The sequence below is a fragment of the Henckelia pumila genome, chromosome 4, assembly GCF_033568475.1.
Source record: "Henckelia pumila isolate YLH828 chromosome 4, ASM3356847v2, whole genome shotgun sequence".
Taxonomy (NCBI): Eukaryota; Viridiplantae; Streptophyta; class Magnoliopsida; order Lamiales; family Gesneriaceae; genus Henckelia; species Henckelia pumila.
The window spans coordinates 195,487,700-195,513,219 of NC_133123.1; the positions used below are offsets into that span (position 1 = coordinate 195,487,700).

The following is a 25,520-nucleotide window of genomic DNA, read 5'->3' on the forward strand; positions in this document are numbered from 1 at the left end:
TTTAACACACTTTCATATGCTCAAAAATAAAACGATTGAAGCATGGAGAAATTAACGGGTGACCCAACTATGAGCAACCTAATTATGGTATTCGAACAAATAACGGTGGGTCTGGAATGTCATGATAGTACATGTTGAATATGATGAACTTATACCTAATCTAAATATATCAGACATGTTACTGTTATGTGTTAAACTTCTCATGGCTGGATCCCTCGTTGTTTTATAAACTTCAGGCTAAAATTAATATTCACTTTTGGGTGTGAGAGATGTATTGCTGTGTTAATTGTCTCAAACTGATTAGATAAAATTTCTATAACTTCTGTATATGATATTGAACAACTTTTTCCTTGAGTTAGCTTTACTCAACTCAAGCTCACCAACTTTAACGATATTAAACAATCGAATAACGGTAAAATTGATAGTACAAATTGGTGTACAATGATTTTATTAGTCTTCTAATAAGTTAAATTTTGGTTTTAGTGCAGGAGAGATTTTTTTTCCATGTTCAGTCAAATTTTAGGAGGCACAGACACAACCTCAGACATCACGGAGTTGGATTTAATTGAGAAATTGGATGAAAATAAGATTTAGATATGGAAAAAGGACCAATAGATATTCCAGTAAAAAGAAATTAAAAGGGAACATAGGACGTGGCTTGGTTGATTTTATTGGAGCTTTGATTGATGTGCCAAATTGTCAGATGTACAACAATCTTGCACGTGTAATGTTGATCTACGATTGTACCCAAATGTCTCGATATCATCTCTTCACAGTCCCACCACAGAAAGTTACAACAAACTTATCTCCTATATTAATTTTTTTAAAAGATAAATTCATATGTTTTTTTCATAAAAATCGAGTTCATGGGTTTTGCTGGATTTCATGTATTCAAATAATATTTTTCTCAAGACTAATAGTGGGAACAATAATCGTCCCCATAAAAATGATAAACGCAAGATTCGAATATCAACTAGGTTTTTTCTTAGGACGATGCTACATGGCAATTTGTTCAAAAATCTCCAAATGCAAACATGTTTTGTTTTGGGGTTCCTAGTCATAAAATGTGGTACAAAACAATACAAGATGTGTGGTACAAAATCATACAAGATGTGGTACAAATTAACAAAAATTATGGTACAAAAAAATGGCTAGAGAGTGCAGAGCAAAACATGTTTGCATTGAAGATTTTTGAGCAATTTGTACTTATATATATTGTATTTGAATTTATAAAATTATCCCAAATATATATTTGATAAAGTTTTTTCAAATAAAATATATGGATAATTTTGCAATTTTTGAAATAATATGTAAACTATTAATGTGTAACCCTCAATATCCATATGTACTTTTCCTTTTTTGTTATAGCATGGAGCGCTTAATTCTACGTATGCATATTTATGACCATAATTAGTCTTTGATTTCACATTCATGAACAAAAATCGAGTAAAGTACAAGAAAATATGGAGAAATGGAGACTACATAGAGAATCGATTTTATGTTTAAAATTTATGTATATTTGTTGATAATTTCTTTAAGAATATATATTATGAGATGATTTCAAGGATAATTTATGTGAAATGGTTTGACTTAGAGCCCGTTTGGATTTGGTAGAATTTTTTAACAAGTGCTTTTTTAAATTATAATTTTTGGCTTTTGAAAAATCACTAATTTTGACTTAAAAAAAGCACTATTATGCACTTATTTGGTCATCTAAACACCTTATTAGTTGAAAAAACACTTTTTTTAAAAAAAAATACTTTTTTGACCTAGCTTTTGAAACCAAACAGGGCTTTAATCTATATATAGAGTAAAACATAATATTTTTAATATAAAAACTCAATTTTTAGTTGGAATTCATAAACAACTCAATGTTGTTTGTAATAACAAAACTAAGAATTTTACTCAAACATTGTCTAAAGTTTTTAAAACATGTTCCTCTTTTATTAAAATAAAATTAATAATAACAACAACTACTACTACTTCAACTTTCACATATAATTATTTTGAGGTACAAGAATTGTTCGTGCTGTGTAAAGTGATTGCACAATGGCACTTGAGTTGCTCCGTGGTTTAAAAGATTTGAGTTGCACATGAATTATAAAAAGCTATAGATTTTGGTGAATGGTATCAGAGTCAAGTCATGAGTTCGATTGTCATTGATCGTAAGAAGTGAAATTATTGAGAGAGAGATTGTTGTGATGCAATAATTATGCCTGCTGGTTAGAACGATCGAACCACATGACGCATTGACGCTTGAACTGCTTTGCGGTTTTAAAGATTTGAATGTAACGCTTGAGCTTCCTATCAGCTATAACTTTTGATAAACAAGAAACGCTTGGTCTTACAAGTTTTGAAATATATTTTATGAAATGAACCATAAAATATGTTCGAAAATATAAACATAATTTGGAATTTTTAAAATTCTATGCCACTTTTGTAAGGAATGGGTGAAAGATGTGAAATTTTCAAAAATTTCACGAGCCAAGATCGATGAAAATCTTTGTGCGGGGAATGTGTACGTTAGTTATAATATAAAGAAATTATATATTAACGATTCACATTAATGAACCAAACCTAGTACGTACGAAAAATTTCTGTCTAAAACAAAAACATTAGTACAAAAATTTGAAACTATTCATTACATATATATTTGCGTCGAACTTATAAAATATAATTTTATAATGTTCTATTTGTGATTCTTTTATGTATTTTAAAATTTAATAACAATGTCGCCAAAAGCTACTCTGTCTATGTATCTGAAAACTTTACTTGCTTATTTTGTTTTGATATTCTGTATTTCTTAAAAAACTGAAAGTAGATGGATGAAATTGTGTTTTTATATATATATCCATTATACATAGATCCAAAAAAAAATATCCATTTTATATATAAAAATAAACACCGCGGAAAATTTGAAGCTTTGGGAGGGATCACCCATTCTTCCAGAAAAATTGACAGAAGACGCCTTTAAAATTGAATATAAAAAATGACCTCTTCTATATTTATATATATTATCCTACATTCGGAACTATTTAATAAATTACTAGTTTCTCTTTGTAAACGTTACGTGTTTATAGTCGATTTTTATTATTATTTTTTAATTTTTTTGTACAAGTATTCTTGGTAAAAAAGGTAAAAATAAATCTTCCATTTTCTGTTTTTTAATAGGCCGGTTCTTTTACAAAAAAAAATTATTGGGCATATATTTAATTTTCATGCTAAAAAAATAGGAGGTCTTTTGGGATATTCCTAAAAAAACATATATAGAAAACTAATTTATCTCTATTAGGCTCAACTAAACTTATAAATTAATAAAATATATAATTAAAGTATCAACTTTATATATATATATATTTAAATTGGTCGACCCATATTGGGATTAGTTCAAGTGTTTTTCATTAACTAAAGTGAGCGTTAGTTGTTAGTCTAAAAATGATTAAAATTTTTAAAAAAATTAATAGAGTAAGATCAATAATTGATCGGGATAAATTTTTTTTTTTTTTTAAAAACATACAAATTATATTAATTACCATGGGGTGTAATTTTGATGATATTCTTCACAGGAATTAATACCCAATATCATACCAAGCATGTGTTTTGGAGTAGGTAGCTAGGCTCGTGAGTATTATTCCATGATCCAACCAACATCAATATTAATGAATATCTCGCTTCTATATATAAATACCTAGCTAGCTCATGCACACAGCTTTATCGAAGAACACAGTACTCCACAGATTAAATACAAAAGCCAAGAAATACAGACTACCATGAAAAATTCCACCACCTTTCTCTGCTTCCTTCTAATTCTCTGCAACTCTTTCATGGAACCCGCCATGGCCAACATATGTAAGTCCCCATTTCTCATTCTATATATATATATATATATATATGCATTAATAAAAAATAAATAATTAATTAATTAATGAGATGATGATGCATGTTTGGGTTTAATTTGCATGTCGATCGCATGCAGTTAACTGCCAGCAGAGCTGCGGGTTGCGATGCGCCAAGGCGGGGTTGAAGGAGCGGTGCATGAAATACTGTGGAATCTGCTGCGCCAAATGCAAGTGCGTCCCGTCGGGGACTTTCGGGAACAAGCACCAGTGCCCTTGTTACAGGGACTACCGTAACTCCAAGGGCAAACCCAAGTGCCCTTGATTTAATTTATATATAATATATATATTATCTCCATCCATAGTCTATTATAAAAATTGCAGTTTAATTATGTCGCGGAATAAAAATTCTATCACGATCCGGATGGGCTTTAATTAATTTTCTGTCATATATAATCCAACTGTGCTAGCAGCTGGGAAATTGGGCAAAATTTCTCGGTATAGTATAGCATATATAATTCATGAGATAATGTCTATTTTCGTTCTATGTATTTAAAATTTTTTCAAGTTTGGTCCACGATCTTGTCGAAAACTCATCCGCACGCTTGCGGATTTGACCCGAAAAAATCATTGCCATTACTAAAACATCATAAACTAATATTGAATCCATGAGTCACAAGCTATAATTAAGATTAGTTTTATATGTATGTTTGGGTAAATATGGAGGATTCTCTTATGTCAAAATTTAATTTCAAGTACTACTTTAGGGATCATTTTGGCACGTGAGAAACTAGAGACACCGAATCAAAAAAATAAAATAAAATGTTGAGACGATAGGTACGAGAATGTGCATGTTTTACTGATTTCTGACAGTGTGATACGTACATTGGAAAAGTGCGGATGTTCGTGGCCTTGTCAATGTTAATTAAGTCACATTGATAAGGTTCAAATTTTTCCATTTGAACCACCATATCATGCTATATTGCCTTTTCATGATAATAAATGGACACAAATCTCTCAAGCTTACCTAGCCAATTGTTTCCTTAATCCTTATTATCATTTAAATATATATGTCCCATAAGTATCGTTTTTAATTTATATATGTGTGTGGGAAATTTAGGATCCCGAACCGAATGCTAATGTTACTCGCATAATTCTTAGGGTTAATTTATGGGAAAATAATTTTTTTGTCCACTAAATTGTCCATGTTTTGGTTTTGGTTCATTAACTTTTCACAATTAGGCAGGGACAGATCCAGGAATTAGACCTAGGGCGCTTGAACTTAATATAATAAATTATATATTATTAACAAAAAATATAATATATATATATATATATATATCTAAAGACATTATACTGTTCAGAAAAGTTGAGTCATACGAGATTTTGAAACATAAAATTCATCTATAAAAGAATCTACATATATATCCTTAGGCCTTAGCTACATCTCGTTCAATATAGAGAGTATCAAACAATCAACAAAAAAGTCATCTTTCATTTTATTGAGAACTGTCTTCTTCACATGCTTCATTGTTAAAAATGTTCGCTGGGTAGTGGGTAGAAAATAAAATTCCAATTATATTTCTAATTTAGTTTGTTGAGTTTGCATTACACAAAAATAAAATAAAATACACAATTGATTGAGGCCCAAAAAATTCACACAAAATACGTACACATAAAAAAATCCAAAGTGCTTCTTATAACGTACGTATAATTTATAAAGAAAGAACAAAATTAAGCCCCACCCTTTGTCAGGCCAATAACAAAAATATGGATGAGTGATTTTTAGGTTGGAGGAAAAGGCTAATTATGAAATTTATGTGTAAGAAAAAAACAAGGATAAATAATCTAGGGTGAGGGGAGAGTTTAGTTAACCTACTATAAAACAACTTTATCCTTTTTAGGTTAGATTAGGTTGTTTTAATAAAAATCCTACCAAACAATGGATTAAATAAAAAATCACACACTTACCTACCTAATCCCTTGTACCAAACACTGCGTAGAGTTTATTAATATACTGACTAGTGAGGATGAATCATGTATATATCATCATACATAAAAAATGATATATATACATATATAAATATTAAAATTTAAATATACTTACATATATAATACACTTATACACAAAAAAAAAATCACAAAGGTAAAAAAAAAATGATCAAATGAATTGTAGGATTAAGAAAGCCGAAAAGGAGAAAGCAAAAAAAAAAAAAATTAAAAAATTAAAGTTAAACCTGTGTTGCAGCACGCCAGCACCTATGAGGAGAAGAAATCTGCAATTGTGAAAAGGCCGCTGCAAATGGTGGGCTGGGCTAGAGAGTGGACAACAACCTATATGTGTAGTTAAAAAAAATTTATTTTTGGGCTGGGCTACAGCCCACCACAACTCTTGAAATGATCCGTCCCTGCAATTAAATTTTGGTATACTAACTTTTCATTTTCAGTGATTTTGGTCTAACTGCATATGTGTCAGCTAGACATTGGCCCACGTCAGCATTTTTCGGGTGACGTGTCCCAATGTCTAGCTGACACGTATGACGTATATAGTTGGACAAAAAATCAGTGAAAATTAAAAATTAGTGTACCAAAACCTAATTGTGAAAAGTTAATTGATTAAAACCAAAACATGGATAAGTTGATGGATCAAAAAAGTATTTCTCCTTAATTTATTTGACTTTGTTTAGCTTGTTTAGATTTCCTTTTATCTTATTATGTTGTTTCACAAATGTCCTTTCTCAAGATGATCAGATCCAAACTTGTAGAATAAAATCCCTAACTAATAACTATATCTGATTTAAAAATAAAACAAAATCAAAGATAAGAATATACATAAACAAGTTAAAGAAAATCAAATAGAGTTCTAAGAATTAAGCGACGAATCCAAAATCTTAAAATTTCCGTTCGTAAAACTCTTCTAGTTGATATATCCCTTCCCTTGTGGTGGGCTCGAACTTGATTCTTCATGGTGCTGTCCGTAGCTAGGGTTCACGACACAATCAGTAAAGATTTTCAATAGGGTTATTTGAAATCGCCTGTTTTGTATCCCTTAAATCTTAATTAGCTCTGTTGGAACAATTTATTCTTTATTTGAACAATTTATTCAAGATTCTTTGTTTGAACAATTTATTCATTATTTGAATGCTTTTGATCATGTGGATAGATTTCAAATATATATATATATATATCCTCTAGATTTAAACTCTTTTCTCTTAAAATTGTTATGGATTTAATTAGATATATCTAATATTTGAGTCATACTCATGGAAATTCAAACTTTAAATCTTTCTCATAATCGAATTACTCCATAGTATAATGATATACTGGCGTTCTTTGTACGCGATGTGTGCATATACATGAATTTTTGTGTTAATTAATTTTCATGTTATTTTTAGAATTCAAATGATTAATTAGATAATCAAAAGTTTAATAGCGATAACTATCTAATCTAAAATTTAAAAAATATAAACAGATATTGGGAGTGTCATTTTAGTAAATAAGATACATCTAATAGCTAAAAAAAGAAGAGACCATATAAAATGACTAATTTGTTTAATAATTTTGTTCTTGTTGGGAATTAAGTTAAAATATAATCGTACTTTCATCTCACGCTTCATCAATTAATTGAAAGTTCGTTAATTAAATGATTTTTACTATAATACGATAGTAAGATGTGCATCAAACGCAATCTAAAGTTTCTGTTTCTTTTTAATTATTATTTATTTAAGAAATGGAAGAAATAGTTCTAAGATTTCAATCAGAAGACTTTTAAATTTTAAGAGGGAAAAAATTAAAACAAAAGCTTGGAACCCATAGTTTTAAATTTTTGGGAAAAGCGCATTTCTATTCGCATTTGTTTTTTAAAATTTCTCCAACCAGACTTCCAATTTATTCTTTAAAAAAGAAAGATAAGAAATTTTTTTTTTCTATGAAAAACCTTCTTTATCACCTGCGCTTTTTTTCTATGAAAGACTTTCTTTATCACCCGCGCTTAACTGAGTAAAAAACATTCGAATTTTCATATAAAATAATGGGAAATGCTATGTGTACATGGAGGGTTACACATTGGGTTACACACTACATATGAAATTACAAATGTATTCCTCCATTTTATTTGAAAAAACTCTTTCCAAAATACATTTATGTAATTTCAAATGCTACGTGTAACCCAACTTGTAACACTCCGTGTACATATAGCATTACCCTAAAATAATTACTTCATACATGTTTAAAAAAAAATAAAAATTTCAGCTTAATTTTTGAGTCCGCAATGAATCCAGCAAAAGACAATTGTATATATTCTCGAAAAAAGAATTAAACAGAAGACAAATATATCGTAAAAATTAAAATAGTGAGTTGATTTTACTCTTCCTTTACCAGATTTGGTTCCATATTTTTACACAAAAAAATCTTATAAACAGAATTACCAACACTTATAGATAACAATTCATCACTCAGGTGCACATGGAAATTATATATATCAGAGCATTATCTTGACAAGTAATGGGACAATTAAAACACAAGACAAACATAAATACCAGACTTGTTCCTTCAAACAACAAGAATTTGAAGCCATAATCCCTCTTGCGTAACCCAAAAAACACTCACAAACATAACAAAAAGTAACGATAAAATCTACGAAACAACACACCAATTAAAACACAAGAAAGTACAAGTATCCAACTACAAACAACAAACAACAAACAACAAACAAAAGACACAAACACGGTCACATGCATAGCCGGGACGGGACGGGTTTAGCATGCAGCAGAAAGGAAATCAGATGGAATGCCTTGTTTTCTCCTTGTTTAGGAGAACATTCTTTCCGTAAGGATGACTACGCAACTCGTTAGAGTGTTCCAGAATCAGTTTATTCAAAGTCCTGCGACTGCCTCCCTGCAATATCACATATTAATCAACATTTCGACCGAGATCACACAGAAACAAACATATATATACCAGCATATATAGTTTTCACAAGTTGCGATACCGTGGCGCATGTCTTAGCAGATTGTACAACATAGTTGCCATAGGGATCTAGCACGACATTCAAGAAATCGAGGCTGTTGGTAATAAGCTCATTGATGATTTGAGGTGCAAATTTTTTTTGACATGCCCTCATCAACTTCTCCACCACGTTGCTTCCATATTTGTCCATCGAGAGGGAGACAAAATTCCCTTTCAGTCCAGCTAACATACCTTCCATCACATTCGGTATCTCGAGTCCTATTACATATTGCACTACATAATTCCTGAAACCAGAAAATTGTGGGATTTTTTATGCTAAAAATTTGCGACTAATTGGATCGAGCTAGTGTGTGTAAAAAACTACGTACCCGAATTGATGTTTAGACAGTTCATTTATGTTTAATACTATCTCCGTGACAATACGCCACTGGCTTTCCAGTGGACTGTCTTTGGTTATGAAGATTTGCAGGAGGCAGCATCCACTTTGGTTGGTGGCTATTTGGACACAATGATCAGCTATCACATTCAGTATTTCCTGTGAAAAAAACATAAATAGATGGTATATAAACTATTTGTCTGTCACAAAAAAATAGGATGAGGTTGAGCAACAAATATATATATACCTTAGTTTCTTCTGCAGGGAAGATACTTAAGCAGCGCTGAATAACCCGAGAACCAATCTGGTTGTTGACTAGCGGAACCGTGATGTGTCTGAAGATGGATATCATACGAGATATTTGCTCTGGTTCCATGAGACACTGGACAAGCTTCTGTATGGACTGAGATCTGCAAAGAAACACGAAAAACCGGTATTAATTCCACTGTTGAAGTTTATAGTGTATGTTATAATAAGAGAGATTGGAAATATATATATATATACCCTTGAGGGTGGAGGCAGACAGACATGAGCAAGTGGCCATGGGCAGTGACCGCAGAAACCAACTGTGACATCTGTTGTTGGTCGCAGACTTCGAAGAGCTTTTGAATTACATTATTACCGAAACGATCATGCAGCAACCTATATATGTGATCTTTCACCTCAGAGAGAATCATCTGGATGTCCTCTGGTTTCCCTTCATGTAGCCTTTGACACAAGGATCGACAACCATGTTGATCCATTGCTTCTGAAACCACCCCATGGAGATTAGGAGGAGAAGGGATCCATGATATGTTGGAGTTCCGAAAGTTGAAGCCATCACGAGGATTATTAATATTGTAGGTATCTCTCATGAACCCGTTTGCAGCAGCGCGTGCCCTGAGAGGCTGCAAGTCTCCATAGGAAAACTGCGGTGGTTGTTCGTTCTCATGAAGCCTGTTAAGTGATGAATAACGAGACAAACTTGTTTGATTATAATCATCATCCAATAATTGGAGTCTGCCAAATTCGGCTTCGAGGGAAAAGTCATCGGGAAAACTACGAGCACCATGATAATCCATCGACCAAAAGCTTTCGCCGCCAGGGCAGAACGGATCCCAACTGGCCTGTGGACGGAAGTTTACAAGGTTGTTTCTTGAAGAAACAGGCGGTGAATAGATGGCACTGTTGGCCCTCGGTGCAAGATTCCGATGCATGTCATCATAAGAGTAGAAAACATCCGGCCCAAGATGATGGTTTTGGGGAATGTTTCGGACGGGAACTATTTCCCTTGTGCGGACACTATCCCTATCCCGACTCTGAAACCAATACTCCCCATGTTCTCTGTTTCTGGTGATCGGAAAAACGGAAAGCCCTGGTGTTTCTTGTCTCAGAAAGCTGGGGACCGACAAATCCTCCGCTCGACGATGGAGATCATTATTTCCTTCCATCCACCATAGATTCACTTGGTTAATGAGAACCAATTACCATACTTGTATTTCCCGTGCGTGCAATTCTAATGTAAAGGAATATATAAAAAGTTTTTGATAAAAGATAGTGTTTCCATATCTTGGGGGTTTTGGTTTTAAAAAAAGGAGATTATGTCTATCTCATGCATGCAGAATAAGATTTTTATTCTGGTACGTTCCTAGATATCTAGTTCTCTCTTGGGTGATTGCAGATTTTAAATGAAGAACATTCCGATTTTGAGCTAATCTGTCTAAGAATTTCGAGCCAGCAAAAATTCATTCTCGTACGGTACTATAGGTTTAGAGTTCTTGCATGTGTACTTGTTCATTTTCGATTCGGTACTTTAGAGTCATAAAAAATCCAAACTAAATTATGTGCTGGACTTTCTAGCCGATGTTTGGGTCTGGGAAAAGCAAACTCTTATTTCATCAATATAATTCAGGAATTACATAAACTACAACTACTAATCATCTAATATTTAGCGGAAAATATACTAGATATTTCTTATGAGTTCGATGCCTAATGTTTTCCAACACATGGTATGTTGCAAATTCGAAACTTAAAAGGAAGATATATATCTCATCATGATATATAGATATCAGATTCTGGATAGCTAGGGATTATTTGGTTGAGATTGTTGAATTTTGTTTACTCCCACCGATTCTTGATATTAGATTCAAATTAACGTTGCTTCTATTTAGTTTCTATATAGGACTTGTTTCATTTCAACACATAATAAAAAGACATGAAAATTTATGAATGCTCCAACATTTTATTAACATTATTGCAAAAAAATAATTTTAAAAAAAAAACACATCGACTCTCCAAGTCATGATTAATACAACTTTTATAAAAAAAAATAAATAAAAATTTAAAGAAATAATAAATGATTTAACATGAATTAATTATGTTTAATTAGTTTATTGCACCACAAACCCTTCGAATGATCCCATTTTGGCCCAAGAGCAGTTCAATCTCGCTCATTTTAACCATGGCGTTTGCGAAATCGGAGTAAAAAGTTTGTTGATTCCTACTGTACTCGGAAACAATACTGTCGGCAGATCCACCATTGAAAAGAACTTGATCCGAGTGAAGAAGACCCTTTCTCTGCATCAGGTTCTTGTAGTAGTTATTGTCAAAAGAATTCGGGGTCACGAGATCTAGCGGCGCCAAGTTCTCGTCACCACCATTTTGCGGACATTGGCGTCTGCGAGTGCTAGCGAAGCCGGCATCAATATCTGTCCCATTGCTGTATATGCGAGTGCGAAAATTTTGGCATTGGGATTGGCCTAGTGTGTGAGCTCCTGCATGCATTAAACATTAATTAGCTAGTTTATATATCAATATTCAAGAAATTATATTTTTGAGATTGTACGTACTTGATATATATATATAATAAAGTTCATTGGCTTCCCTTCCACAAATAAAAAATATATTTACCTGATAGGGCAACCATGTCTCTTTCATTAAGATTTTTATTTTCGAAGAGAGCATTGATGACATTGAGATCATGAAAAGGGGCGGGAAGATCACTGTTAGCTCGGGAAAAACTGGCCGTGGTCGAGTCCCTTCTGCCGAGTCTCACATTCCACGACGGGCCGCCAACCTTAATTTTATGATACAATATGCATTTTAATTTGGTGAGAATTAATTAAACATGCATGCATGCAAAATATAAACATTTCTTACTGCGACGGAGGCATCTCGAGCTGCCAAAGTCAGTATGTCTGCGCAAGAAACGACTCCAGGACATATACCCTCGACCGCACTTTTTGCAGCGTCTATGACTTCATAGCCTCTTGCTGATCTTACATTGGGGAATGCAGTCTTCTCACCTTGAAAGTTAGCAGTGTCGTCTAGCAAGATCGACGCGTCGCATCCCTGGACAAAGCAATCGTGGAAATGGAGGCGAATGAGTGAGGCTGCCATGCGACGCTCACGAGATATGGCCTGCCTGATGGAGGTTCGGATCGTAGTGACTGCATTTGGACAAGTTGTGTCGTAAAATGTGGGCGATAATTGAGCATTAAAGCAAGGGAAAAATAAGACTAAAACGATAATTGTATCAAATGAATTTAAAAAACGTCCCATAATTGAAAATATTTTGAATCTTGAATTAAATGAATAAAAGAATATTGAAAATTGAGTTTTGCAAAACTGAGAATTAAGTTGATGAATGAGGAGGAGGGATTTTCGTGAAGAATTTATAGGAAATGAAACAAAGAGTCGCTCTCGGCAGCTAACGCGTTCGCATATATAAAAATTTGACATTATTTTTTCGTTTTTGGGATTTTGAAAATTCAACTCTTTTCACATAGTGGAATCGGTCTTTTGACTTCAATTTATATTATATCACCGAACTATCTAACATGAAGTTGTCCATCTATATTCAAATACGTACAAATATTAGAAAATTAAATAATAGTTTAAGTTCCATTTTTATTTTTTTTATTTGGGGTTTTGGGAAATCTTTATTTTGAAAAATGAGAAAATCAAATTGTTTATTTAAGACATATGTTAATCGTGTTCTAATTATGCACAGCATGGTAAATTAGCGACCCAATTTAGGACGAATGAGAGGAAATATTATGGTTTTATGTGAAACTATTTGACGGATTTGTATCCATGTGGCGAATTTATCCGGTTCAAACTTATAGTTAAAACTAATATTTTTGACATAAGAAATAACACTTTTTATCGATCGATTTGGTGATCGGAGGTATGTCTCACAAAAAAAAAATTATGAAACATTCTCCTGATATGAGTTTTTGTGTTTATAAAAATAGTTGGTACACAAATATTTGACACAAATTGCGAATTTACGATGAATTACGCAGAGATCAACTTTCAATTGGATGTGCATTATTAATCGTGTTTCAGTTTACTAATTCGATCACATTATAAATTGTAAACATATAATCTATCGAATGAGTTAAATACAATTAATTAGTAAGGAAAATCTAAAGAGAAAATTGATTTTTTTGGGTAATGATGTAGCAATAAGATGTATGCAGGAATTAATCTAAAAAGAAAATTAGCCTACGAATGAGGTTTAAGAGTTTTTAAAGAGAAAAATTATCATTATGAAGCTTTCGATTAAAAATGATGTGTGCTATTTAAATTCCAAAGTTAAATATGTTTTTGGTGCAAATTATTTAAATTTAGGTTTGGCAGCAAAGTTTTAAAATATGGAGAGAGATTTTTTTTAAAAAAACCAGTATTTTTATGTAATGGGCCGGTTAAGCCCATTAGTTTTATAATAGGGGGTTAGCGTTCAGTGAAGGAGAAATCTCTTCCACACACCCTAGCCGCCAACCCCCAGTCTCCTCTCCCCCAATTCTTTAAAAATTGCATCTATGGAAAAATATCGTTGGATGATCCGTTCGTGATGAGGCTAGATCGAGTTTCTGAGCTACCGATTACTCCCTACCAAGAAAAAAATTCAAGTCTTAAATGTTTTGAAACCACCAATCGAGAATATAAATATTTTGACATGAAAAAAATGTATGTTGATGTGTAAGTTATGTATATTGCGTGAATTCTATGAGTTTTTGATGAGCATGATATATAGTTGTAAAACGTGAATCGTTCTTGACGTTTTGGTTAAAGATTTTTAAGAAAGATGTTAGAGATTTTGAGAAAATATGTTTGCATAAGATAAAGTTCGATGTTTTTATTTTTAGTTAAAACTTTTGAAGTTGATGTGTTTTTTATCAAACCATTTAATATTTGAAGATTTTTTATGTGGAAAATCAAGGTTTTGATGATTGAATGGTTCGTTTAAGGATTGTTTTTAAAGATTTGATGAAAAGTTGGACGCATATGAGAATTTTGGAGTGTGTATTTTGAATGAAGAGTTTAGATGAAAATATTTTGAAGATGGTTGATTTTGGATGAATTATTTTCGAGATTTTAAAGTTTTTCATGTTTTTTACCACAATTTTAAATGGGATAGTAATTGGTTTCGAAATGTGATAGGCCTGTTGTTAGCCAACAAACTTAAAATTCCTGCTCCTTAACAAAACGAATATAACAGTGAGTAGGGTCGAATCCACAGGGAAAGTAGATTTATTTCTTTCGAGTAATAACAAATAGAAAAGGGGATTTTTGGTTTGTAGAGAAATAAAATTAAAAATAAGCAAGAATCAAATAAATGAGATGATCAATCTAACATATATGAAATTCAATAATTAAACAAACTCTGGTCCAAGTCATTTCTGCATTTCAATTATATCAATGATCATCGGCTAATAAATAATATATTCATGTAATTTCTAGCAATTAACCTTAAAATCTAAGGGATGTCAACTAAGATCTTTGTGTCCTCATATTTTAATTTGACCAAACCCAACATTTAGTCAAAACTTATCAATAACCCATTGGGCACGATAACGTTCCATATTGATTAAAAATAACTTTTCGATTTGTGAAAACAGTTAATCCTAAAATCTAACAATCGAGATAGCTGCAACTGTTAAATCTAGTTTCGTTGATTTACTTAGATCAAACATGCTGTGATAGCACAACACACATAATCTATCGCTAATCAGTACAAATCATTCATGAAAATTACAGATTGCTGAATTCATGGATAACATTCGAAAAATTGTAAAGCAAATTAATTTGTCAGATTAATCGACCCACAACTTTCATGAAAATAATTCATAAATAAACAAATACCGGAAACAAACAAGAACATCAATTTAATCTCAAAACCTCATCATGATAAAGTGAAATACAAGAAAATATCCTTTGAATCAGATTTAGAAACTTAACCAAGCATAGTTGGCTTCATAATTCTCTAGAAATATAAAAGATTACACCTAGAACTTATGAAGAAGAAAAAGAAAAGGGATTTTCTCTGTCTGTAACCGTCTCATGCGTGTGGTGTTGAAACAGAGAAATCTCCCAAGTGTTATGTGTATGGCGGCTGATTGATTGCTATTAGGGTCTAAAAAACTCCCTTTTATACGCCCTAAAAATCGTCCAAGATAGGCCCAAATATATCCCAAAGTTTTCATAAATTTCAAAACTCCTCGGCTGATAAAACACGACGCGCAGGCGCGCTTCAGAAGTCGCGCGAGCGCGCATAAATCTCTTGCTTAATCTTTCAAAATTCCTCAATATACGCGGGCGCGCGTTGGTCCAGGTGCGGACGCGCACAATGCTCGGATTCTTCTCCTTGATTTGAATCAGGAAGCGCGGGCGCGCAAGTAAGGCTGAGAGGGCGCGCATATGGCTCGGCTTCCAGTCATTTTTCTCTTCCAAATCTTGAACCACCTTCGCTTGTTTGGCTTCTTTCTTCATTCCTTTGACTCCAAACGACATCATTTCATTATTTCCTGTGTTTCTTAACATCCAACACAAACAACAACAAACCACACATAAATCCGCTCGAAACTAAACAATCAACCAATAATATCAATACAAATTATATGCACAAAATGCACTTATCAAATTCCCCCAAACTTGAATATTTGCTAGTCCTGATCAAAAACCAATTAAAGCCCAAAAACCAAACACAGAATATCACTCACTCAACCAACCAAGACAATCAATAATTAGTATGGATCAATGACCTCAGTAAAGCAGAAAATTTTTTACTCCAATCATATCGAACCTACTAATTCTTTTTCAAAATAAAACGAAAGTTAGTGAACCTCAAAGACTTACAAATCCCGCAACTCACGTTCAAAATACTCTTATCCAAGTCAATTCAAACATCCATAGAACAAGAGGACTTTCATGGTAATAAGAGATCAATTAACAGGATAAAATTCAATTGAAAACACTCACAATCAGGATATTTCAAATAAAATAGTGTGTGCGTGTTTTGATAAAAAAATCTATGTTCATCAAAAGTGTCAATCGATAATCCATATGTTAAACTCTCGCAACCCTTCTCCACTAGTATATTGGGCGACTGTGACTCGGCCATGAGGACTTAATTGGCTTGTAATGTTAGGTCTGGATTAAGGCTACAAACCAAGGAATGAGAATTCAAAAGAGGGAGAAAACTGTGCGGTATCTCTAAATTCCACTCCTTTTCATTCAACTTTACATCTCCTCTTCATCCCATTGAATTTCATCTTTTTTTGTTTTACATCATTCAAATATTTTTTTTCTACTACCCTTTTTCTTTTCAATTCTTCCATTACACCATTCCATATACATAAATATAACATAGGAGCATATCAAATTTCAACATACAATTTTCTCCCTCAAAGGTAGGAACTAGTGTTTAGGTTTTTATAGGTAGTAATTGTAGGATCTTGAAACGATGCCGAATATTGGTGGTTTATCACACGTTTACACGCATGCCATTAATTTTTCATTAAGCTCAAACAAGGTACTAGGAATTTAATGTATCAATGGGTAGCTTGAAAGACACAAACTTTTCATGAAAAATTTCCTAAATTATTCCTAATCACAGTAATGCCCTTATTTTGCCTCGAAGGGTGTCCGAGCTAGTTCTAGACACATCTCAATTCACAATCAAATCATATGAATTTTAACCAGTGCAGAAATGAATGTTACCAACAGTGAACGATGATCTCTAATAAAAACTCAGAACATGTACCTAAAGTACTCATGTATTTCGTGTAGGCTCAAATGGGCTACTACAGATAAATGAGTTTTCAACAAAATCAGGCCCAAAGATTCCAAACAATGCCTCAATCCTTTCTATGTTTGTATGTCTCAAAATTAAGCTTCAAGCATAAATCACAGAGTATTTAAGAATTCATTCATCTAATTAGTTCACCAACACAAAAATTCTTTTAAGTAGGTCAACGATCATGGATTTCAGATACAAAAAGTATTTTCATCATTGGACATTTTTCCATTTCATTATTGATTTCTTAAACTTATCTGCAAAGACAAAGTCACATCCAACCGCTTGACACAACATATAAATTCTTAGCTTAAAATCTCGAAGCGAGATTATGGACACCAACAGATTAAACTGCTCTTGTTGTATATCCCAGAAACTGATGAACGAACGATTCTTCAATCAGGTCCACGAACAGAAGTTTAATCCCTCTGATAGACTGCACTAGAAAGTCTATCAGAAGTTTCTACGAAGAGATAGAATGGATATGATCTGTTAAATCAGTCTGCAAAATTCAAAAATTCACAGACTAAATTTTCGAACACAGTAGGGGAGGGGGGCGGCCGAATTCTCTAGAGAGAGAGCTCTAGGGTTTTTGAAAATTATGACCTATGTTGTGTAATTTTTGTACTGCAATAACTTATTTATAATGTGGGCTGCTAACAGCTTAGGGCCCATTAGTCATAAGTTCAAGCCTGACAAGCAAAGCCCGCATGTTCAAAAATTAATATAAAATTCATCGTGACTCAGATTGATAAACCAATTTCACCAATGTGCACAGAAACAATTTCTGCATCTTTTAATGTCAAGATAAATTTTCTGAATCCGAATTCAGTGGTTTCCAAAAATGTCCATCACTATGTCATTTTAGAAAATCTTACTCCCTCTACTTTTAAATAAGAAGTCCCACTTCTTTATTCACTAAATTTAACTCTTTAAATTTAATTATCTCAACGGGGATTAGAAATTCATTACTTGTGTGACCCTCAATGGTTCAGGGATACAGCTAGTCGTGGGCTCACAACTCCTTGTGACTCGGAACAACAATTTCCGACTTGCCCATCGAATCATGGTAAGAGCGCCTAGCAACATCGCCCCATGATTCCCTAGGTATCACTGATAGTGCCTGCAAGAACCAATATATTTTGGTTAGCGTACAGTACGGTCCCTTCATCCATTAATCCCGATCGAATCAACAACCATTGGTAAATCGAGAGTCGTTCGAGATTCGATAACTATGCAATGCATCTTGAAGATCAAATAGTGACATCACATGTGCTACTAGGAAACCAAGTAACCTAAAACACATCATGTACTCTGGCCAGATATTCGTCACACTAATATCTCCTCAGATTGCATAGGATATCCACACTCGCGAGTATGTGGTGAATCCTTGACAACAAAGCATCGACTTCTATATGTGTCGTAACTGTACCCAATCCCGACACCTGATGACCCCAATAGAGTCGGTAAACGAGTCAAAGTACAGTACTAGCATATAGAAAAATAAGCCCAAAAAGCCCAAATTTGACCCCATAAATCGCCCCCCGTCGTCCGGCCGGCCGGATTCCGGCAAGCCCATGGTATCATCAGAACCGCCTCGTCAAGGCGACCAACATACTCAATTTTCAGGTAATTCGGAGTTGTTTTGCCCGGTCAAATGCTCGATTGAATTTTCAAATTTTCCGTCCAACTATGCGATTCCGGCCGTCGGTGCTCCGATGGAAAAGCCCGTTGTATCATCTGATTTGCCTCTTCAAGGCGAACACACGGTCCAAATTTCAGCCAATTTGGAGTCCGATTGCCATGTCAATTCGCCGGTCAAATTTCCGACGTCACAGTTCATGCGACCGCCGCCCGGTGTTTCTCCGATCTCCGGCGCGTCCGGCAGTGCCCAATCGATTGGGACCCCGATTTGGAATCCTCATTCCAAGACGCTTCCAATTCCACCGGTCGTGAGTCAATCGGAGTTTCCTAACTCCAGCAATTTTGGATCTGAGTGTCGGCTGCCACTATTCACTCGCCCTCCGGAGTCTTTTCTCAATTACTCCGTCGCCGGTGCTCCGTTGTTGACGATTTGCGGATCGAACACTCCTCAGGTCATGGGCTTTCCAATGGTGCAATCAATTTCGTCATTGCCTTCACCATTTGCAAACGCCCAATTTCAGGCGAGTCAACCCGCTCCAGCCACTGAGTTGCCCCGTTTCACATCCGATTTGGCCGAGTCTTCGGGTTTGGTGACCGGTTCCTTGCTCCCCTCGCCGTCTCCGATCGTCGGTGGTAGCTCCTTTCTTGACTCGAGAGTTGACTCGGCCGAGCCAGCGAGTCAACCCGTTGTGCTTGACTCGGCAGTCAATCCTTCGAGTTCTTTGGCTCCGTCTGCTCCTGTTGCTGTCTCGGCTCTTTCAGCGCCTCCTAAGGTCTCTTTCAGGGATGTGGTGGCTCCTCCGTCTGTTAATTCGTAACTATTGAGCTTTGAAGGGGTTGCGGATTCAGATTTTGGGAATCTTGCATCGTCGGTACGTGATGGGATTCCTGGGATTCTCTTCCCAGATCAGGTTATTTCCTCCCTCTCTGAACCCTTTAAATTTGCGTTGGTTGGGAGGATTTCAGGAAACAGAGGGGTGACCCCTAATTGTGATATTATTGCTGCGATTTCCCGTATTGGTTTGGTGGGTTCTCATACGGTGAAATTCCTTCCTCGCGGTTTTTTGTTTATTAATTTTTCTCTGGAGGAAGATTACCTGATGTTTTGGGGCAAACCTGAAGTCTCCATTCGGTCTGTTACAATTCGGTTTTCTAAATGGACTCCGGAGTTCAGGTTTGAGGAGGAGTCTTCAGTGGTTCCGATTTGGGTCAAATTTCAGAATTTACCCCTGCACCTTTATGATAAAAAAAGTCTGTACCCGATAGCAAAGATCCTAGGTAACCCTATTAAGATTGATGAGATTACTGCTGATGGTTCCAGGGGGTCTTTTGCTCGTGTGTGTGTGGAGATGGATGTTCTCTTGGCTCGTCCGGAGCGTATTTGGGTTGGCTGGGGTGACCACTGTCAGACAGTTGAGGTTGTTTATGAACAGGTTCCCCATTTTTGTACTCATTGTTGCTTGCTGGGCCATTCCCTTGAGTTTTGCTCTCGGAATGGGCCCCCTGTTCGCAGAAGAAGACCCCGTCGTCGGGGTAAGTTTTCACGTGTTCCTCAGGATTCTGGTACAGTTCCTGGGGATCAGGCGCATACTGTTCAGCAGGACTTGGGTCCCCCTTCCAGTGTTGTTCAGCCTGCTAATTCGGATGGATGGACTGTTCAGAGGGGTAGACAGCGGTATCGTCAGACTCAGCGTCGTGTGCTACCTCAGTCTTTGAGGAATTCCTTTGAAGTCCTCCGGAACTTCAAAGAGGATGTGGGTCAGGATGTTGCTTCGGGTGGAATCCCTGCTTTTGGTGTTAGTTCTGCTTCGGACTCCCAGTTGGCTATTGAAGATGAGTCCGGACAGATAGAGGTGGTACCTTCTGTTACACCATTGCCAGTGGTCTCTACTGATGTTCAGAGCTCGGGAGTTGATCCTACAGATCCTTTATGTCTTCCAGTGTTGGATGTTTCCACGGATAGTAGAAGACAGACGAAGACTTCGACGACTCCTGCTGCCTCTTCGAGTCATTCCCCGTTCCTATCTGTTCGCACACGCTCTTAGAAGCGATATGGATCTTTGACTCAGCAGCATCGACAGCGTGCTCCCTCAGGGCGTCCTCCTTGAGTAGCTGTTTTTATGTTGGTTTTATTAGGTGGGTGATTTCTGCAGGTTTATCTTTGCCCACTGATGTTATATTTTGTATTTTGGACTCTTGTAGTCTTTTATGTTTTATGCTCTGATGTTCTTTTGTTTCCTTTGGAGAGGTCTTGGCCTAGTCCCCCTCTCTAGTTGGTGTTTGTTCTGCTGTGTTTATAAAATAAGTGGCGCTGCCACCTTTTCTTTTTTTTTTTTTTTAAAAAAAAAAAAAAAAGAGTCTCAATGATGTTTCAAGTAGTAAGGACTAATGGTGTACAACCAAAACCGCGGACTTTATCCACTCGATAAGTGATAACCACTTGGAAAGTCCGGATAGGGTAGTTCGATCATTCATCATATGAATATCCATTTGCATGCTTTGAACATCCCTATGTTCCATACCAATGAAACGTGGTACTCGGCATCGCAAATGCTAGTCTCAATCTCGAGCGATCCTTATCCTTATTTGCGGACGGCTCAATTGACTAGGAACTGTTTAGAATATACAGTGACTATAAGATGTGTTTCATGATAGCCATCCCCATGTGCTACCACATCTTACATACACTATAGTATATTCAAGGTCTTTATCAAAACAACAATAGTATATCATAATATAACATTATGAAGAAAGATAAAGTCAATGCCATTATAAAAGTGTAAATTATATTAAACAAAAGATTGTTTATACATAGAGTCACAAAAGCCCTTAGCCACAAGTTGGCTAACCGGGCACCCACTCTTTCAATCTCCCACTTGCCCTAAAGCCAACTAGTCACACTACGCAATCCCATTGCTTCGCGATGTTTTCCAAACAATGGTCCTGGCAAGGGCTTAGTAAGCGGATCAGCAATATTGTCTGTAGAGGCCACTCTCTCGACACTGATGTCTCCTCTTTTCACGATCTCCCGGATGATGTGGTATTTTCTTAGTACGTGTTTGGACTTCTGATGAGACCTTGGTTCCTTTGCCTGAGCAACAACACCCGTGTTGTCACAGTACACCGGGACTGGGCCAACAGCTTCAGGAATTACACCCAACTCTTGGATGAATTTCCTTATCCAAAAAACCGTCTCTTTAGCAGCAGCTGATGCTGCAATGTATTCTGCCTCAGTGGTGAAATCCGCTGTGGTGTTCTTCTTGGAACTCTTCCAAGAGACAGCACCGCCATTGAGCATGAATACAAATCCAGAGGTTGATTTCGAGTCATCCATATCACATTGGAAGCTAGAGTCGGTATACCCTTCCAACTTCAATTCTCTCCCTCCAAAAACCATGAATAAATTCTTAGTCCTTCGCAAGTACTTAAGAATATCCTTCACGGCTTTCCAATGCATTTGACCGGGATTGGCTTGGTATCTGCTCGTGACGCTCAGAACATAGGCCACATCCGGTCTGGTAGATATCATCCCATACATGATACTACCTATGGCTGACGCATATGGCACGTGTGTCATATTCTCTATCTCTTCGTCAGTCTTGGGACACATAGACTTGGATAGAGAAACTCCATAACACATAGGTAGATGTCCTCTCTTGGACCCATCCATTGAAAACCTTTTCAATATGGTGTCGATGTAGGTTGATTGAGTGAGTCCTATCATTCTTTTAGATCTATCTCTATAGATCTGAATTCCTAGAATATAGGATGCCTCACCTAAATCCTTCATCGAGAATCTACCTGATAACCATATCTTTGTTGACTGCAATATCCCTACATCATTCCCCATGAGTAGGATTTCATCAACATAAAGTACTAAGAATGTTACAGCATCCTTAACTACTTTCTTGTACACGCACGGTTTCTCCGGATTCTTGATGAAACCAAAATCCTTTATTATTTCATCAAATTTCTGGTTCCAACTTCTTGATGCTTGTTTGAGACCATAGATCGATCTCTGAAGCTTGCATACCTTATGCTCGCTTCCCATGGATGTGAATCCCTCGGACTGCATCATATAGATCTCTTCCTTAATGTTTCCATTAAGAAATGCAGTCTTTACATCCATTTGCCATATCTCATAGTCATACCATGCTGCTATGGCAATAAGGATTCTTATGGACTTGAACATTGCGACTGGTGAAAAGGTTTCATCATAGTCAACTCCTTGTCTTTGAGTATAACTTTTTGCCACCAATCGTGCCTTGTAGGTCAATACCTTTCCATCAGGTCCAAGCTTTCTCTTGTAGATCCATTTGCACCCAATTGGAACAATTCCATCGGGAGGATCTACTAAAGACCAAACTTGGTTAGAATGCATCGAGTCTATTTCTGATTGCATAGCTTCAAGCCATAAATTCGAATCCGCATCAGAAATTGCTTCCTTGAAGTTTCTTGGATCACATCCAATGCCGGGTTCACTTTGATCCCCTTCAAGAAGAAGACCATATCTAATAGGAGGCCTAGAAGTCCTCTCGGATCTCCTAGTAATAGGCGTGTCTTGTGATGATCTTGAGGTGTAGGATCGCTAATTTGTATCTCGGGTTCTTCTCGAATTTCTTCGAGTTCCATCATCTTGCCTTTCTTATCTAATAAGAACTCCTTCTCCAAGAAGGTGTCATTCCTTGAAACAAACACTTTTGTTTCAGCAGGATGATAGAAATAATATCCGATTGAATTCTTCGGATACCCTACAAAATAACATAAGGTGGATCGACTATCCAACTTATCTCCACTGTCTGCTTCACGTAAGCAGGACATCCCCAAATCCTCAAGTACGAATACTTAGGAGCTTTGCCATTCCATAACTCGTATGGTGTTTTATCTACTGCTTTAGTGTGGACGTTGTTTAACAACAATACCGCCGTTTCAAGCGCGTAGCCCCAAAACGAAGGTGGGAGCTCAGTGAAGCTCATCATGGATCAAACCATGTCCAACAAAGTTCGATTGCGACGCTCGGAAACACCATTCAGTTGAGGTGTCATCGGAGGAGTCCACTGAGAGAGAATCCCATTCTCTTTTAGATAGTCCAAAAACTTGGTACTTAAGTATTCTCCACCTCGATCCGATCGAAGTGCCTTAATACTTTTACCTAGTTTGTTTTCTACTTCAGCCTTGAATTCTTTGAACCTTTCAAATGCTTCAGACTTATATTTCATTAAATATGAATACCCATACCTAGAATGATCATCGGTAAAGGTAATGAAGTAGGTGTTGCCAAATTTAGTACCGATACTAAATGGTTCGCAAACATCTGTATGGATCAAATCCAACAGATTTTGACTACGCTCAGGCTTTCCTTTGAAAGGAGATTTAGTCATTTTTCCTTTTAGGCAGGACTCACAAGTAGGTAGAGAGTTAATATCAGACATATCAAATATGCCCTCTCTCACTAGCTTGTTCATCCTCCTTGAGGAAATATTACCTAGCCTAGTATGTCAAAGGTTTGCCGGGTTTTGACTATCGATTTTCCTTTTGTTTGTTGTTATTGGTTTATCAACATAATCAACTGGAACGTCTTTTAATTTTAAGTTATATAGATCGTTTTTAAATTGTCCATTGCAAATCAAACATTCATTCTCGTAAATATTGCAAATCCCATTCGCAAATTTTCAAGAAATATCTTCTCTATCAAGAATAGAAAAAGAAATAATGTTTTAATGAAATCTTGGTACAAATAAAAACATCTCTCTCAAAATATAGCTTAAAATTGTTTTTGCAAAATTAAACAAATGTTTTCCATAGCTTTTGGATTCAACTCTGGAACCATTCTCGAGCCTTAACTAGGTCTCACCCATCCTAAGCTTATGACTTCTTGTCATCATCTGCAACTCATTGCAAATGTGAGATCTACATCTGGTATCCAATACCCAAGAAATAGTATTAAGTGAAACATTTATAAAATATATCCTTTGTAGTTCGTAACTACTCGATATACATTCTTTGCAGTTGCGCTTCTAGTAACCGGGTTTCTTGCAGTGATGGCAAACTTGTTTAGACTTGTCCAATTTTGCATGTAACATTTGGCCTTGAGATCATGGTCCAACCATTTCTCTAGTTCGGCCGACCTTTCGGCAGTTACATCAGCCGGGGCTGTTTTCGGAGAAGCCTTTTCTAACACTTAGAAAATCTTTTCCGAACTCTGGACAATCTTAACTTATTGAACCATTCCGTATAGTTGCGCCAGAAAGTTTGTTTTGTTCGAGAATTGAAACATGTGGATTACGAAGATTCATCATAATGATATACTGAGATGAAACAGACAATAATCGATGATTGTTTAATTAATTTACTAAGACATAAAATATGGCAAATTTTAATTTTATGAATTACACTCCCACTATTTTAACGATTTCACTACCCTCTAGTGAAAACGGGAAACATTTTCTTTAGTGGAAACATGAAGTCCAATTGACAAACTATAGTCCCGAATAAAATCAGCCAACCATAATTTTCAAAAGGTAGAGCCCAATTGCTTCCAAAGCAACCTCCATGTTTTTACCTCATGTCCAATAATGGCCCAATAATATGACGCCGTTTATTGTGACACGTCAAGATGACCCATCAATATTAA

The 25,520-nt window shown here is 35.6% G+C and overlaps 2 protein-coding genes across 2 annotated transcripts; both read right to left on the reverse strand.

Annotated features, from left to right (window-relative positions):
• Nucleotides 1-8,355: 8,355 nt before the first annotated feature.
• LOC140867425 (pumilio homolog 12-like) lies at nt 8,356-10,660 on the reverse strand. The gene is made up of 5 exons (XM_073272497.1): nt 9,685-10,660; nt 9,428-9,590; nt 9,173-9,339; nt 8,827-9,088; nt 8,356-8,732 (listed from the first exon to the last, which is right to left on the reverse strand). The coding sequence occupies exons 1-5, from the start codon at nt 10,608-10,610 to the stop codon at nt 8,616-8,618; spliced, it is 1,635 nt and encodes a 544-aa protein (XP_073128598.1). The 5' UTR covers nt 10,611-10,660; the 3' UTR covers nt 8,356-8,615.
• Nucleotides 10,661-11,436: 776 nt separating this feature from the next.
• On the reverse strand, nt 11,437-12,785 carry LOC140863145 (lignin-forming anionic peroxidase-like). Its single transcript, XM_073266333.1, has 3 exons — nt 12,319-12,785; nt 12,070-12,235; nt 11,437-11,933 (listed from the first exon to the last, which is right to left on the reverse strand). Exons 1-3 carry the CDS (start codon nt 12,718-12,720, stop codon nt 11,545-11,547), a joined length of 957 nt encoding a protein of 318 aa, XP_073122434.1. The 5' UTR covers nt 12,721-12,785; the 3' UTR covers nt 11,437-11,544.
• Between the last annotated feature and the right edge of the window lie 12,735 nt (nt 12,786-25,520).

Bases quoted from the DNA above. Each gene is read 5' to 3' on its own strand.
- LOC140867425 (XM_073272497.1), bottom strand. From the start codon at position 10,610: ATGGAAGGAAATAATGATCTCCATCGTCGAGCGGAGGATTTGTCGGTC. The intron at 9,089-9,172 runs GTACGTAGTTTT...TTCTGGTTTCAG, and splicing joins CTGTCTAAACATCAATTCGG to GAATTATGTAGTGCAATATG. The intron at 8,733-8,826 runs GTATCGCAACTT...GTGATATTGCAG, and splicing joins CTGCTAAGACATGCGCCACG to GGAGGCAGTCGCAGGACTTT.
- LOC140863145 (XM_073266333.1), bottom strand. From the start codon at position 12,720: ATGGGACGTTTTTTAAATTCATTTGATACAATTATCGTTTTAGTCTTA. The intron at 12,236-12,318 runs GTAAGAAATGTT...CATAAAATTAAG, and splicing joins CTCGAGATGCCTCCGTCGCA to GTTGGCGGCCCGTCGTGGAA. The intron at 11,934-12,069 runs GTAAATATATTT...TAATGCATGCAG, and splicing joins AGACATGGTTGCCCTATCAG to GAGCTCACACACTAGGCCAA.